The 17616-nt window shown below is 46.0% G+C and overlaps 1 protein-coding gene across 1 annotated transcript; it reads right to left on the bottom strand.

Annotated features, from left to right (window-relative positions):
• Nucleotides 1-1376: 1376 nt before the first annotated feature.
• Nucleotides 1377-13712, bottom strand: LOC123452882. Its single transcript, XM_045129610.1, is given in 20 exon segments — nucleotides 1377-1490; nucleotides 1493-1529; nucleotides 1688-1839; nucleotides 1917-1970; nucleotides 2282-2362; nucleotides 2449-2571; nucleotides 2652-3055; nucleotides 3134-4315; nucleotides 4395-4809; nucleotides 4890-5195; nucleotides 5306-5638; nucleotides 5739-6029; nucleotides 6655-6777; nucleotides 6868-7318; nucleotides 7428-7595; nucleotides 10129-10140; nucleotides 10305-10843; nucleotides 11326-12522; nucleotides 12755-12824; nucleotides 13588-13712. Coding segments are annotated over 20 exon segments (6081 nt in total). The 5' UTR covers nucleotides 13647-13712; the 3' UTR covers nucleotides 1377-1406.
• Between the last annotated feature and the right edge of the window lie 3904 nt (nucleotides 13713-17616).

The following is a 17616-nucleotide window of genomic DNA, read 5'->3' as shown; positions in this document are numbered from 1 at the left end:
ACGCTAAGAAGGGGACAACATTGCCCATTATCCTGGAAATTAAGTTCATTATAGCAATCAGCTGAGCATTTGCAGTTCCATATAATGAAACCTATATATGCTGTCCAACTCAGGCAAAAATTCTAGCCCAACGAAAATACTAACATCCAAATTTAGGGCACACAATGATTTGCCACTTCAAGGAATGTCTACTAATGATATGGATATGCTACATTTTTTCTTGCAATCGAGGAATACCATATAAATTTCTTTGGAGCAGATTATTGCTGGCTTTCAGCTTTTCGCCAATAAGAATGATAGCTAAACAGACGACAAAGTATAATGTAAATGCTAACATCTGACCTAACATGGAAATACTTATAACTGTAGCATTACCTCAGTAATAAGGTTGACTTCTTAGTTCATTGACCCACGGCACCTAAACAGCCAGCACACAGTTAGCAAGTGAAGGAGAAAGAGAAATATCCTAAAAAAATGGCACAAACAAATATCTCAAAAACAATAAGGATAAGATTAAAATAAAACAAAATTTGATGGTAGCATAAATATTGTATCAGATGAATAAACACACGAAATTATTCTACAGGCACTCCCAAGCTCCAAAAAATTTGAGTTTGAGTACTGGCTATTTGAGCTCAGGTCCACATGACGGTGAGACGGTCAGTGGCAAGCACAGAATTTCGGAACACTTCCCAAGCAAATTACAGGAAATAGAACGGCAAAGAAAATCAATGATAAAAAAGACGTCATTCAATTTTACAACAGATGAATTCGTATGTATGTAGATCATAGTTTCTTGTTGGCTAATCAAAGTGGGTAGCAGGAGTATTGCAGTTCCTGGTGAGAGCTTATTTCCAGCTGTCAATTGCTTTGTACTTTATTCGCTATTACTCCCTCCGTTCCTAAATATAAGACCTTTTAGAGATTACACTATAGACTAGATACGGAGCAAAATGAGTGAATCTATATCCTAAAATATGACTACATACATCCGTATGTAGTTCATAGTGGAATTTCTAAAAGGTCTTATATTTAGGAACGGAGGGAGTAGATCATACTGAAACTTACATAATATTGAAAGTTTAAAAGAAGAATGAAGGTTCACAGTGATCAGAGAAGTAACCAATCCTGTGGAGGTGTAGAACATTTGAATACTGTTCATAACATAAAACAAGGATTATTGTTCTTTGAATACTGTTCTTCGTATGTATTAGTAATACTTGATTACTTGAGATAAGAAGTTATTTATTTCCTATCTCTGCATACAAGTGGCACCTACTCCCTCCGTTCCTAAATATAAGTCTTTTTAGAGGTTTCATTAGGGGACTACATATGGATGTATATAGATATACTTTAGAGTATAGATTAATTCATTTTGCTTTGTATGTAGCCTCCTAGTAAAATCTCTAAGAAGACTTATATTTAGGAACGGAGGGAGTAGCACGTTTGAAAATGTGTCCATGGTTGGGGTGAAATACAGAAATGTGTCCATGATTCTGTAGCTATCAACAGTTGGGTGAAAAAAAATCCTGTGCAAGTAATCCATTAGCATTCATATACAATTAATAGGGGGGTCAGACCTAAAATCTGTAAAAACTATAAAAATGCATTAACTTCTATGGGATAAGCATAAGCAGCAATTACCAAAAACAGAAGCTGTCATGTAAAAAATATCTAAGCGATTTACCTTTGGGAACCACAGTGGCATGGTATCTTCTTTTCTTCCAATGGAAATTTGTAATTGTATGTCAATTCTTCGCTAGCATATATACGCCTCTTTGCGTAAATGAAAATCTTCTTGTGGCCCTCAACTGTAATTACTTTTGTATAACAATTCGGCTGGCAAGGAAATAATGAGACCGCTATTCAGCATGTTACAAGAATCACAGTTGAATGTTTATTGTTAAGCAGTTTACCTCGCATGAATGGTTGATAAATCTTGCTAAACCACCACGCTTAGTAGCATCAACCTGTGTAAATTAAGAAAAAATGGAGACAGTGAACAGAGTTGCGCAACGTGCAGCCACAAAAACTGGCAATGATTAAACATAATTTCAATCAAAGGTTTGAGACTACAAAGCATCACAAGACCCCAACCCATTAAAAGATCACATTTATGCTTTACATTATTTTATTGTCACATAGCTCCATCATTTTCTGTACTACTTCAACATTATCCAATTCTTCTATTGTCTAAGAAGCAAATATCAGAAATAAAGACAGTTATGCAGCACACCATTTTAGATAAAGGCAGATAGGAATAATCTTCTTCTACACCTACCACATAATCATCGTCCAAGCGAAAAAGGTAACTGCTTCCAATTCCACTCTTCTCGTATTGAGCCTCACGTATGTCTGAGACCTGTATGGTACAGATATATCAATAAGTTTCTTAAAAACTACTACATTGATGAAGGGATATCTTGGATTCAAGGATAACAAAATTACCGGCCGGCGAATCAGTTCACCAACATATTCAATAACGAAATCTTCTGCATCAATTGACTCAAGGGCCACCAGACCCCATTCATGGATCTTGCTCCTTTGAAAACGTAACCGCTTCTTCCTTGCCTATATGCCAAAGGTAGAGTCAGTGGTCATTCAAACTGTCATGGCAAGAGAAACTTGTGTACATGCAATGATTTGTTTACCTTTGATTGGGTAATTTTTAGTAGCTCGGTGCCTTCAGAAGCAGCTAACAGGTTTCGTAATTTAACGCGATTTGTTCGTGCAGATGTACCTTTAACTTGCGGATTTTTCCACACATTATTAGCTGAAGTTGAAAGAATACTCCGAACACGGTACCCTCTCACACGAGTCCTTTCTGATGGAGTGGCGGTGCGTGCCCAATTACGCCACTCCCACCCATTGGAGGAAGCTCTTGCACAGCCATCTGACTCTGGACATAAAATCAATGGTTTTGCCTTCTGACTGGAGTCAGTAGACATGTTCTTGTTCTTTCTTTTCTTTGCCAGCTTTGTGGGCACACTAACGTTCTCAAAAGGAACCTTATTATCAACCAAAGGCTTCCTAGTAAGATGAGAAGTCCTTTGTCCTAGAAGAGAAAGATGATGCATGTGATTAATCTATGCAAATTTACAGGGGATGAAGCAAATAGGATTAAAATGCTTACTCTTTGGCACATCATTGGAAAGCTGCTTCAAGTCCTGTTCGATATTCAAAGGGTTTACAATATTATCAAGAGTTTTGGTACGACTCTTGGAGGTCTTTGGCACATCATCGGAAAGCCGCTTCAAGTCCTGTTCGATATTCAAAGGGTTTACAATATTATGAAGAGTTTTGGTACGACTCTTGGAGGTCTTTGGCACATCATTGGAAAGCTGCTTCAAGTCCTGTTCGATATTCAAAGGGTTTACAACATTATCAAGAGTTTTGGCACGACTCTTGGAGGTCTTTGGCACATCATTGGAAAGCCGCTTCAAGCCTTGTTCGATATTCAAAGGATTCACAGCATTATCAAGAGTTTTGGTACGACTCTTGGAGGCCTTAGGCACATCATTGTAAAGACGCTTCAAGCCTTGTTGGATATTTAAAGGGTTTACAGCATTATCAAGAGTTTTTGTACGACTCTTGAAGGCCTTTGGCACATCATTGGAAAGCCGCTTCAAGCCTTGTTCGATATTCAAAGGGTTTACATCATTATCAAGAGTTTTGGCACGACTCTTGGGGGTCTTTGGCACATCATTGGAAATCCGTTTCAAGCCTTGTTCAATATTCGAAGTGTTTACAATATTATCAAGAGTTTTGGTACGACTCTTGGAGGACTTTTTCGACTTCCCGGCCATCCTTGGTTCCTGGACATTTTTAAGATGCACCTTGCGCTCGACAAGCTCACATAGAGGCTTGGAAAGCTGCTCATCCATTGGAGTTCCCACTGCTTTTTCGGATGACACTGCTTCACAGCTGTTCCTTAACTGTCTCTTTCTGTAGTAGGCATATTCTTTACTAGGTCCCAATGATCTGTCGATGTTTTTAGGCACAACAGTCTGCTTGGTATACCATGAATCAAGGCACTCGCTGATAGTATCTGACAGGAGAGATGTCCACTCTTCTATAACATTCTTATGCAGTGTCTGCCTGCAGATAGCCACGGTGATATATCTAGAAATTCCAGGCATAGAGTTGATTGATTTTGAAGGTCGGTATTTGTTTTTGTCCATGACCACCACAGAAGCTGAGCCAGTCTCCATACCAGGAGGCACCTCATCAAAACTCTCATCCAATTCAGCTGCCTCGGATACATCCAGCTTTTCAAATATACTAGCATAAGATGAAGACGGGGATTGATGCTCCACTGCATGCAAATTAAAGGGGTTAAAATAATGTAACCAAGCTCAGGTAAGACAAAATGCAATAGAAGAATGGTCATTTACCATGAGAAGTGGGCATTTTATCTGTTGCCACTTCAGATACAGATGGTGCTGCGCCTGCAGCCATGTCAGCAGGACTGGGTACAGTGTCGGTAGCTATTTCAGCGGTAACCAACACTGCATCTACAGCCATTTCAGCCGGACTGGTTATTGCATCTAGAGCCATTTCAGCTGGACTGGTTACTGCATCTAGAGCCGTTTCAGCCGGACTGGTTATTGCCTCTTCAGCCGTTTCAGCCGGACTGGTTATTGCATCTAGAGTCATTTCAGCCGGACTGGTTATTCCATCTGTAGTCATTTTAGCAATATCCAATAATTTATCTTGAGCCATTTCAGAAGGAATGGGGGGTGTTTCATGAATGTCCATTCCAGCAGAACTAGGCGAGTCTGATGCATGAACAGGAGTACGAATTAGTTCCTGCAATGCAAATGTCCAACACGAATCATGTAAATTTCAAAATCAGTCATAAGAGAAATTATTTATCATTGTTATCTTACCTGATCAGTGATGTCTTCAAGTCCAAAGCATAAACAGTTTGTTATCTCCTCTGCAATAACATCCCTGAAATGGTGAAACAAACTTTCCTTTGCTGCCACGTATAGTTCATTCGCCAGCATTACCTGGACTCCTGATGAGGGGTCAAAATATGTGGTGGAACTTGATTCACGCCACCAACTAATTTTGTCATCGCAAGAACCAATGTCTAACAACGGCAGAGAGACGGGGCTTGCACACTCCAATCTTGGCCCAAATCCAGGTGGGAAATCCATGTCGCACTCATGAGATTCTGAATCACATATTACCTGCAAAGACATGGAAGTATAAGAACCCATTATATATGACGAAAGAAAGGATACGAAAAACAAATCGACCCCCTCCAAGAAATAGATACGCTTAGTTTCAGAGACAAAACCTTCAGTCCATCAGCTTCTTGCTTGTATCCCTTATCAGAGGCACCAGGAATACTCGTACAAGGAAGACTTGAATGGTGATTTTTCTTAATCCATGCACCACAGTAGTCCATAACAGGATCATACAGTATCCCATCCCAGATATTCTTCATGGATTCGTCATAAAGAGTTTGCCAAACTGCTGATAATATATCAGCAAATTTGGCATGCACCGCAGTTGACTGAACAGACACGGGAGAAGTTGCTCTTACTGTATTATATGAGTTTCCTTTTTTGTGATTAATAGATTTTGCATGAGCCTTGCCCTTTAGTGCTGAAGCCTTCTTACTGTCAGGCTGCCAATGTCAAAAACATGTGGGGAGATTATGAAAAACTGAAGAAGACCGTACAAAGAGGTGCTCTTATTAGAAAAACTTTGTGCCAAATAATACACACCTTAACAGCTAGGAGTTTCGATTTTGCAGCTAGTTGCTTCTCAGTCTTCCTACGAGCGATAATTTCTGGAAGCACACAGCTGAAAATTTCATCAACTAAAATCTTGCGGGCTGATTTCATTATACCGGCATGGAGCTGATGACTAATATCATCGACTATGTCACCCATCACATCACTAGCTGACCCAGAATCATTCTCTGAAGCTTCTGAATGCTCTGTGTGACCTCCACTCCACCAATCAATTAATGAGACAAGTGTAAATGGACCAAATTTGCTATCAACATGGTAAACCTACAATAACAAGGGATTTCATTCAGATTGCAGACTAATGAGATACAGAAAATAGTTCACAGCTATATACGCAAGATGTGTAAGTATGGTATTATAAAAAGGATCTAGTAGCACAGCACGTTAACTTCACAGGGGAACAACAAAAACTTACAGATATAAGTTTCATTGACGTTTAGTGAATTTAACCGTTTGTACACTGAAAATAGCTTGTGCTATCAATTTGTTATTCAACCTCACTGAGTTACCAGTATTTTGCACTTGACAAGGCGAGAAGAGAAATGTAAATGAAATAATTTATCAAACGGTTTACAAGTGGTGCATAAGTTCAAGGACACTCAAGCCAATAATGCAACGAATTTCAAGAGATCTTCACAAAACCAGCAGCATAAATAGTGTATGTACCAGACTAACATTCTTGAGCTTTGGCTAGTTATGACCAGATATGTAATTGACTTCTAACAATTGCAGACCTGCCATTATGTAACTTGAATGGAAACATTGCAGTAATCCAATAACAGGGCAACAAGAATAAATTGTTGCTCGAATTGATAAAGGCAGCATACCAACATAACTCAAGAGGATGGAATTTACAAGGCATGGTTTTGATTGCTGAATATATGTTTACCATAGAAAGATCCTGGAGATAGCTGCTATGAAGCCAATAAGAAAGTTCAGCAAGAGAATGTGGCCCATGACGGCTGCCATCGCTGTCCTCGAACATCCAGCATGACTCGTCGCTTGAGAGGGCCTAGTGAGAGAACAGAAGCTAAACAAATCAGGGAGGTCGACAAGCGGCTGGACGGTGTGTAGAAACATAGGTAGAAAATGCTCGGCATACATCTGGAAGCGCCATTTTATCAGTACGAGCCACCGTCTTATTCTCCTTCGATCCATTCGGCATGGTGATTGCGCCAGCAGAATTCCATTGTGAAAGGAACTGCTCCAGAAAACTCAAGGCTACAGGATTGAGCATTTGCCCACCAACAAGAGCATAAATAGCAAGGTCTTGAGGCAAGAAACCACTGGACAGCCCCTCATAGAGCTGCTTGGGTGCGTAAGGCCCACACATATGCCCATGCTCATTCACATACATACAGCCTTCCAAGGGCTGATGTTGCGGATATGCACCGTATGTCCCATTTTGACCATTTGAATAGCCCATGCCAGACTGCGAATAGATCCCACCGCCGTTATTGACGGGACAAGCATTCCCCTGTGTGGCAACAAACATGCCTGACCTCTGCGGTTGGTCGCCGCTACAGGAAGCAATTGGATGCCTCTCCGAACACCTGGTCAATCAGAGCCCACGATCAGCTCCAGCTTTAATTAATAAGTAATAAAAAGGAAGGAAATAATAATGTGACGAGACAAACATAGAGGATCAACTGAGGGTTGTACCGGTCAAGCGAGTTCATCCGTGCTGCCGACTTGGAACAATCAAGCGGTTCCCTGTCAGACCACTTTGTGCGCTTCGTTCTGGGGAAACAAGTGGAGCTGCGGAAGCTCGACGACTCTGCCGGCGAATCGTCCAAGCCCTGCTCACAAGGAAATTGCACAGGGGTCACACTAAGAACAACATGTACACATCTAAAGTCAAGAACAAAAACGCGCTGCGGCGACCCTTCCACGCAACACGAAATTCACCATTCTATGTAACGGAACTCCCGAATTCAGGACGATCTCTACGAACCGACCGCCGTCTCGTCTACGGGAGCAATCGCAAAAGCTCTCTCCATCCTCGCCTCCTCGCTCACGCGCTATCACCGTAAACGCCAAAACCACGCTGTAACCCACACCGCCCACACCGCCGCGCACAGGCGAAAGAGAGAAAACTCCGGGGGCCCCCAGCAGGCAGATCTCCGACGCTAGGACGAGGGGCCCCAGGCCCGCCTCGCGACGACGGCCGGCGAGGCGGATCTGACGACGGGGATAGAGCGGGAGCGAGGGCTCACCAGATCGGAGCGCGCGTGCGGCATGGCTCGCGGGGGGTCGGGCGTCCTCCCGGCGCCGGGTCTTCGCCGCGCCGCCGGCGGGTAGGGTTAGCGTTTGGGGGGGGGGGGGTGGGAGGGCCGGTTTGGCTTTGCGTTGGAGAGCGTGACGGGCTAGAGGAAAGAGAAGACGCGGGTGGGACGAGCGTTTCGGACAGCTGGCCCGGCCAGTAATCATCATCATGATCGGAACAACAATTTTACTCACCGATGGTTATTGATTTCCAAACTGGGCAGCACATGGAGTTCCTATCCATATCTATTAAGGTAAATATGTGCTCCTCTCCCTTTATTCTCTGAATCCGGCGATGGCGGAAGCGGCGGCGACGGGGGACTAGAGCCGTCTTGACAACGAGTTAGGGGTTAGGGTACACGGTTCTCGGAGTACGGCGAGCTTGGTTACAATTGTTGATTCGAGGATGGAAGCGGCGGTCGCGGGTAAGGCGGGGAAGATGAAGTTAGGGTTTAATTTTGGGTGTTTGTATGAAGAGGGGCGGATCTAGGTCCATAGATGAAGACCTACGAGTTGGCGGTTAGGGCAAAGGGATTCACCAGAGTCGGTCAGGAGAGTCGTCGTGGTCTGGGGGTGGAGATCGTCGGAACCGTAGATGATGAAGGTGGTGGCCGCGAGTAAGGTGTGAAGTGGGTGATTCAACGAGGAGGCTGCCGAAACCGAGGAAGACGAAGGCGGCGGTTGCGGGTAAGGCGGGGAGGATGAAATTAGGGTTTTGATTTGGGGTATTTGTATGAAGGGGGGATCGATCTAGATCGTTGGATGAAGATCCGCAAGTCTATGAAATTATAATTACTCGTCAATAAAAATACGTTGAAGTATTAAATAGTGCACCCCACCCTAAAAAGGGGAAGACAAATTTGTTCTCTCCCCCTTTCATCTTCATAACTAGGACACTGGAGCAATACTAGTGGGACAATATTCACCTTGAGTCAAAGGTGTGAAGTGGGTGATTCGGTGAGGAGGCTGACGAAACCGAGGAAAACGAAGGCAGCGGTTGCGAGTAAGGCGGGGAGGATGAAATTAGGGTTTTGATTTGGGGTATTTGTACGAAGAGGGGATCGATCTAGATCGTTGGATGAAGATCCGCAAGTCTATGAAATTATGATTATTCGTCAATAAAAATATGATGAGGTACTAAATAATGCACCCCACCCTAAAAAGGACAAAAAGACAAATTTGTTCTCTCCCCCTTTTATTTTCACAACCAGGGCACTGGAGCGATACTAGCGGGACAAGATTCACCTTGAGTCGAAGTTGATAGCAAAATAATGCTTACACGACGACGAGTTAGAGGTTGTGATGCCGGGTTTCACCAGTCGGGAGAATTTGAGAGTAAAAGCGGTTGGTCCGATAGTGAAGGCGGAAAAAAACTTCATGGACTCGCTATCACAGGCTTCCACTTGTGCACGGCTTGTCCTCACCGTGGCCGGCGCTCCTCACACCGTCCCAGCCCTCTTCAGGCACCTGACGATTAGCAAACGCATTTGAGCACTCCCTCAACTAATATGAGAACGTCTAGGTCACTATCTCTGTCGACTAATATAAAAGTGTTTAGATCATTATCTCTGTTGACTAATATAAAAGCATTTAGATCACTAAATATAGTGATCTAGACACTTTTATATTAGTTGACAGAGGGAGTATTTCTATCAATCAAAGATACTAAAGTTTGCTGAAAGAAGAACGAGAAATTGATTTCAGGAGTAGACAAAAAACAGAAGGCAGAGGTGAATTCCAGCATACACCGACTACTTTACAAGCTGAGCAATGCAATAAATCCACAGAGCATATGGGCAGGGCTTTGAAGACTTTCCCTAAAATACACTCACAGCTGATCACTGCTTTACAACTGCTTCTACTTTCAGTGAGACACCTACTTGACTCATGAAAGACTCGACTCTTTAGCTAGAGATGCAGCAGGGGTAGGGCAGTGCAACTCTCTAGCTAAATCATGAAAACCAAAAGGTGTTTTCGAATGCCTGAAATCGAACCATTTCACGCGAAACCCGCGCCTCAGTCACTCTGCTCCAGTTCTTAGTTACTACTACTACATTACATTGCTGGTTCCATCTGCACTGCCAGTACCACCCAAAACATCACAAATGGGCTCAGAAGTCATCAGTGACAGCTTCACCTGAAGAACTCTTGCCACTGAACTATCAGCCCTGAAGCTCTCTGCAGGAAAAAACATGGAAGCCAAAAGGAGTTCCAGGCCAGGGTAAAAGCTTCAGAGCTCATGCATCAATGGTGAGGTGCTTCTTATGACTGGACACCTTGGCCTGCAGCTTCTCCAGCTTGGCGCTCGCCGTCCTGTGCCGGTCGCTCATCTTCCCTTCCTCGGTGCTGCACATCTGCAGCTTCATCTTCAGGCTGAACATCCGCTGGACCCGCACCGCCCACCCGTCCTTCCCCGCTGCGCCCCCGAGCTTCCGGATGTCCTGCCGCATGCCGGAGCACTCCCTCTCCAGCTCTGCCAGCCGCAGACGCATGCTGTCCATGCCAGCCCTGAGCGCCTGGTTCTCCTTCACCGCCGCCGACGTGACCCAGCGGGCACCGGCTTCGCCGGACGTCGCGATGGTGCCACTGCCATGGAGGGGGCGTGAGGATCCTTCCAGGTTGTCGGACACCATCAGGCACCCTGCGATTGATGTCCGCAGCTGGAGCTGCTCGAAGAAGAGGACCTGCACCACCACACGCAGCGGCAGGCGCTCATTCTGCGCGGCATGGGTGCATGCCTCCAGGGACAGCTTCTGGCAGTCGATCAGCCGGCAGAGATGCTCGCGTTCGGATTCCGGTAGACAAGAATGCGCCTGTCAGCATTGCAGAACAAGACTAAACAGCATCAGCAATGGTGAGGTTCAGATTTTCATAAGTCAAGTGGCTAAGAGTGACGATGTGATGATTATGGAAAAAATTAAACAGCGCTAACAATGTCTATGTGAAAACAAATGCAAATGTGTCTTCATTTCTTGGCACAAAAACTTAAACATATGGACACTAGTCTCACCTTGCCTTTGGAGGAAGTATCAGTTTTAGAAATTACAACACCAGGGCATGTTTGGTTGGCTTTAGAAGTTGGCTAGCAACCGAGCCTATGACAAGTGGGGTATGTGACTAAGAAAGTGTGACATGCCATAAGTGTGGCTGCAACGAAACGCTTGCCACATTTTGCCACACTTGTGGCGCGAAAGTGTGTATGGCAACCAAACATGCCCTGGTTCCTTTAAACAGGAGATGAAAAAACTGCATGGCAACTATTTACAGATAAAAAAAACAGACTCAAAAAGTTTACCTTCAAGTATACATCAATGGCGCGGTAAAGTCCATCGTCTAGAGGCCGGGCATATTCAGGCAAAGCAGTTGCAAGAGATTCGAATTTTGGTGGCTTCAGGTTGATATCTGGTGCAATCTCTGCAAGGTAGCCATCAATCAGCTTGGCGACGGCGGTGATCGGCGCCAGTGAAGGAGAACCCATCACATCATCCAAGCATGGGGAGCCACCACCCATGGTCTGGTCCATTGCCAAGAAGTGATCAAGGATCCTGCGCACACATTCGACGTTGTAGAGTGTGTCCATTGTGTACGAGAAGTTAGGCAGCAGTAGATCCTCCAATGTTGCTTCATCTAATTGCATGCCGACCCTTTTCTCCAAGTTGGAAATGCAAGCACGGTTGACTTTCAGAATCATGGCAGTTCGAAGCAGCCAGAGCAGAACATTTGTGGATATCAGGCCTCTCTGAAGAGGCAGCATCCTGTCAATGTCCTCAAGCAAATGCCTTTGTTCTTCCTCAGATAGGGTAGCAGCAGCAGAATTCAGGGGTACCAGTCCCATACTTTGACGCCTATTCAGCCCTGGGAGACACTTCTTGGCATAGTATGTGAGCGAACCGGCGACAATCTCCTCCTTGGCGCCTCTTGACTCCATAGTGGAGATAAGCCTCTTGTATGTAGGGAAGCTCAATGATGAAGCATCATCATACCACCAATCTGAGCTGAAGTTCCCGAGCTTAGCGCCTGTGCTAATACCATTCCACAACACACTGCCCCCGGGGCTATGCATCGCACCGTGCTCTGATACTGGCCAGCCAAAGAGGTCTGGATCGATGCTAGCCTTGGCAGCCAACGACTCGACGCACCTCTTCGCAATGTGAAGGTCTTCGGCATGAGGGAGAAGGACATCACATGTCTTGAGTGCTTCCAGGGAATCTTTCCAGCTGCGGAGAACTACTTGGTTAAAGAATATTTCTGCCTGGTGGATGAGGTTATCCTGGGCTGTTTCTTCTGTCATCTCGAGATATTCAGCGGCGCATCGAAGGTGGACAATATTTGCTGGAGAGAGTTCTATCTTCAAACCATAACAGAACCTTGCCACTAACTCGAATGATCTTGCACCTCCAGGGATGTCGGACAGTTTGATGGTACATTCATCTTGATCTGAATTCTCCTCGATCAACCTTCCCAAGATGGCACTCTTTGAAAGAAGAGGGAACTGCAAGGAGATGAGGACCATTTAGAACAAAAAAGGACAGCCCGTAAATACCAGCCTCACACATTGAAGGCGAATATCGAGAGAAAGTAGTTTTTAAGTGCTTTTTCTTCCGTTATTCTCTTTGAGAATCACTTTGCTAATGTAAGAAAAGGTAAGGAAACAGAGATGATGTTTTTTCTTCGAAGTTGTACCTAACGGTCCAAATACTAGACTAGATTGAAAAGCAAATTACCTTGTGGAGGTGGAAAGACATCTCCCCGACCTCAACGGTAACATCGCTGGGAAGTCCGGTTGTGCAGAACCTGCGAGTCCCACAAGAAGATGGTCATCAGTCAGTCACTAATAGTTTGCTTGCACAGTTTTACTGAAGCAAGTGAAGTGATGGGTAAGAAATACCACTAGTAGTGGTGTAAACACCTTCCATGTTTAGCTAGACTAGATGCTAGAGAGCACACTGATAAGGCATTGTTTCATATACTGACCATCTCTTTAAACAGAGTGGCATTGCTTCTAAGGAAGCTATAAAAGAGCAGAGAATGAAACACCTGAAGGCTAGACTCTAAGACATTCACCCCGAAGTACCGGAAGGAAACACCTGTGCACTATGTGGCATTTGAGCCTCACCAAACCTTAAAACCGGTCAATGTACATGAAAGCGAAAGGGGGAAACGAAAACCCTAGCTCTTCATGAAGCACAACAAGGACATGAAGTACTAGTAGCGATGTGGTTGCAGGCTAGACTAAATCACACAAATCGCCATGCCAGAAAAGTGAGCAAGAAAGAAAGATCCTGGAGCTCACGCCATGCGCCCCCAAATCCCCATTTGAAACACATCCTACTACTCTGTCTACCTTTTTCTAAGTTCAGACTAGTATAGTAAACTAACAGCAGCAGGCCAGGAACAGGACAAGCGCGCCCAATTGTTTAGTGTCGGCCACGAAGCTCCCAATTTCCACACACATTACATGCCCGACAGCAGAAGCCTGAAAGAGCTGAAGAGAAAATGGCAAACCATGGCTGGTAAAAAAAGGGAGGAGCAGAGCAGAGCATGGATGGAGCATTACCATGCTTGGCCTCGCCTGGTGAAGGCGTCCGGCTTGGAGCCGAGCTTGAGGGAGCCCATGGATCCTTTGCAGGGACAGAGCGTGGGAGGGACGGATCTGACTTCCGTGGCGTCCAAATCCGGCGAGCACGCCCCAGGCCAGGTAACCGCCACCCCGGAGCCTTGTCTCTCTTGAATCAACGCCCCGGGCCCGGTATGGAGCGAGAGAACATCACCATTGCGACGGGCGATGGGATGTGAGGCGGCAAAGGCCCAACTTTCTCGGGATTTCTGGGGGCAATGCAGCAAGGAGGAGGAGAGAGGGAGCGGCGGAGAGTTCCAAGAAACGATGGCAGAGGCGGAGTGGGGAGAAGGAGAAGAAGGCGAGTGAGTGAGAGAGACCGGGGCCGGCTGCAGCCGGGGACAAAGAAGGGTGGGTGGATTGGAATGGTGTTGGGGAGAGGCGAGGGTGGTGACAAATGGTGCGGCTGCAGCGCATTGATGTGGGTTTGGAGACCTGGGGTGGCAACGAAGACGGGAATGCTCCATTGTTAATCTTTTGTTGGAGATCTACTCTACGCTAATCCAGTCTGGGGCGTAGCGCATCGCAGTGCAGTGAGATCCTCATGCCTGCTGGTTTCGACGGAGTGGGCCTGGTAGTAGCGTCCGGCGTACTGCTGCCAGTGCTGTACTACAGTGTAGATCCATGGCGTTATCTTAATGCAACATTAAAAAGTCTACAAACAGCGCTCGTTTCATTCACGTTGTCTGTGATCTACTCTACTTACTACAGTTACTACGGTGCAGACAGATACTACTATCTTATAATAACCTCATCATTATTTTTCGCGGTCAAACTCGGCACATGGATACTCACCTCACCGCATCGTTATTCTTCTGTATGATATGATAACACCGATGGATCAAATCCGGTCAGATTTACAGTTTTTCTACTACTGTATGGCAGCAGCAACGAGCGAGTAGAAAAGGCTCTGGAGAGCACGTAGCCGCGTACGGAGGCGAACAAACAAAGCCGGGCGTGGCGTGGGAAACGGAACGGAAGGGACGCTTGCTTGCTTGCTTGCTTGCCTTCTAGTCCACGCCGCGGACCTTTGGCATTGGCAGGCGCGGCGCCCGCAGCGGCTTCCCCCATGCAAAGAGCGGGCGCGACAGTCAGAGCAGCAGAGACCACGCAGACACAAGATAAGATTCCTGCGCCGCGCCATCACCGACAGAAAGTAGCAACTACTGGTGCTGTAGCGCTGGTGGGAGGGCGATCGATCCCTAGTGGATTCGTTTTCCGTTTGAACCTCCTCCTTCGCAGGGATGAAAAGCGTTCGTCTTTGGGGGAGTGAATCAATTATGTCCACGTACAACAACGGTGATATATGGATACAGATGCTTTATGATAAAAAGTACTTTCTTCGTTTCTAAATATAAATCCTTTTTAAGTTTTCGCTAAGAAATTACATACGAATGTATATAGACATACATTAGAGTATAGATTCACTCATTTCACTCCGCATCTATTTTTCTAGTAAAATCTCTAAAAGAGACTTATATTTAAAAACGAAGAGAGTAGATTGTGCTATTTATATTGATTTTTTCTTTTTAATGCAAGATACTATCAGGATGCCTCATCAATGAATAAAAAATAAAGACTATAATACACATCGACCTCTATTTTTCACTTTAACTTTTTTAGCTTTTTATACCGGATCATACATTTTCTCTTCAAGCACCCTCCTCCTGCATGGGATCCCGCTTACTTATCCGAACCTATTTTTTCTGATATCCGATCCTACATGGCATACGGGACATCGCCCTAAGGCTATGCATTGTACATGCCCTTAACTTGAAATTATTTAGCATGAGAAGTTAGTGCATTTACAGCCGGACCCTTCAAAGGCCCGCAGACGCGTCCGGGCGCATCCGTGGACACTGACCGGTCACGTCATCGTCGATGAAGATGTCGACGATCTCCGTGCCCTCCGACGGATAAATGGGCGCATGCCGCAGCTCCGCCCCTCCAGCTTCTCCGGCTGCTTTGCTGCGGCCTCCTCCACCTCAATCTCCGCGTCCAGCTTGTCGAAGAGGGCGTCGACCTCCGCCTGCCTCTGCCGGATGAGCCCTCTTGAGGAGGTAAAACCCTACATCTAGCTTGATTATATTCATGGGGAGTGATGGTTACAGAGTTGATACACCCCTAGATCGTACAAGCTAAACCCTAGATGAGATAACCTGCCTCTACGCACAAGAATCTCTAGTTTATATAGACACCAGTGCCCCTAGGGTTACATGTTACCGACCTTAGTTTATATATGGTCGGTCCATAAGGGATAACCCGATTGCTCGAGGACCCCTTAATCTGGAACTCCCTCACTAGCCCTCGAACTGGCTTTCAACGCCGATGTGTACGGTCTTCGGCAACCGGACACAAAGACTAATCGGCTTGCACGACGAGTTCCTCATATATTTGGTTGGTATTGTTTTAGTCGCTCCAATGACGTCGTGTTCTCGAAACGGGCGTCATTATATCAAAAGGCTTTAAAGGCCCAGAGATGAATAGTCGTTATCTAACAATTCTTCTGGCAAAAAAATCGTGATAACAAATAATGAGAAAAACTCGAATCGCGGCTCGAGGTCACTTTCCCCGGGGCACGCTCTATCAACAAAAGATATCATGTCCCGCATTTAAGGGGATTCGAATCAATGACCCGGGCCAACCCACACACGTTCAGTGGTGCGGTCGTTTCAGTAAGTGGTGGAGCTGGTGGCGCAGTAAGCGGAAACCCTTGGCTTCACGATCACCCTTAAAAGGGGAAAAAGATCCAAGGCCCACCACATGCATTCCAAACTCTACTCCCTCTCCTTCCAAGCTTGAGTGCCCAGATCCATTCTATCTCCCATCCTTTCGAGCTGTCCTTCGTTCCTAGATCAACAATGGTCGGCTCGGGCTGTCAGGGCAAGTGGGAGATCTCTTGTGTCTCCGAAGGGGATATATCCATGAGCTGAAGCGTTGTGGCTATATTGCAGCCGGCATCGCCCACCAAGCACCGTAGAAGGGTCAAGTGGTACCTACACCAAGGCCTGGCGAGCTGGTGGTGTTCGTCCCCCACTTCCTCCGGGGACTGGGCTTCCCACGCCATCCCTTCGTCAGGGGTTTGATGTTTTATTACGTGTTAGACTTCCATGATCTTCCCCTGAATTCCATTATGCATGCCTCCATCTTCATCACCGTCTGCAAGGCCTTCCTGTGGGTTCTTCTGCACTTCGGTCTTTGGCTCAAAGTCTTCAATGTCAATCCCAAGTCGGTCAGTAGCCAGCACACCAATTGTGGCAGGGTTGTGATAAGCAAGATCTGATGCGTGACGTGGCCGGAGGGCACACTAATGGACACCATTAAGGGCTCGCGGATGGAGTGGTTCTACATCACGGGGCCATGGGAAGCAGACTGGGTGATGCCCAACGAGTTCAGATCTAGACACCTGGTGAGGCTAACCTCATGGGTCAAGAAGGGTGTGGACTGGAGCTCGGCTTCAGATGTGAGGCTGCTGCAAAAGCGCATCAAGAAAATGGTGGTGTCGAACACGCAGCTCACCTATGTAGTCCAGGTCATGCTCCATCGCCACATCCTTCCCTGCGAGCGCCGGGATAACCCCATGTAGTCTTATAAGCCTGACGACCCCTAGGCGGTGCAGGAGTTCTACCGCACCACCCATGAAAAATTGTGGCGGATACTGCTCAAACCTCAGCAGAAATGGCCGGCCGAAGACGAAGACACCAGCCTAGACACCGACACTCCCGCCTTGGAGGTATGTCCGAGTTCTTATACTTACTCGAAGTCCTCGTTTTATTGAAGGCCTTACTATCCCTCTTTTCTTGCAGGATTGGCTGGAACTGGCGAGGAAATAGATGGCCCAACTCCCTTGCCTTAGGAACCCCGGACTCCTCTGTTGAGTCTGATGCTGGTGGAGGCACCGTACATGGCATCGAACAATAAGAAGAAGGAGACCCGGGGGGTCTCCGTTCGAGGGGTCCGTCGAATACC

Source organism: Hordeum vulgare, chromosome 5H, assembly GCF_904849725.1.
Source record: "Hordeum vulgare subsp. vulgare chromosome 5H, MorexV3_pseudomolecules_assembly, whole genome shotgun sequence".
Lineage (NCBI taxonomy): Eukaryota > Viridiplantae > Streptophyta > Magnoliopsida > Poales > Poaceae > Hordeum > Hordeum vulgare.
Note: the sequence above shows the minus strand (reverse complement) of the source record. Positions and strands in the feature narration are given on the sequence as shown.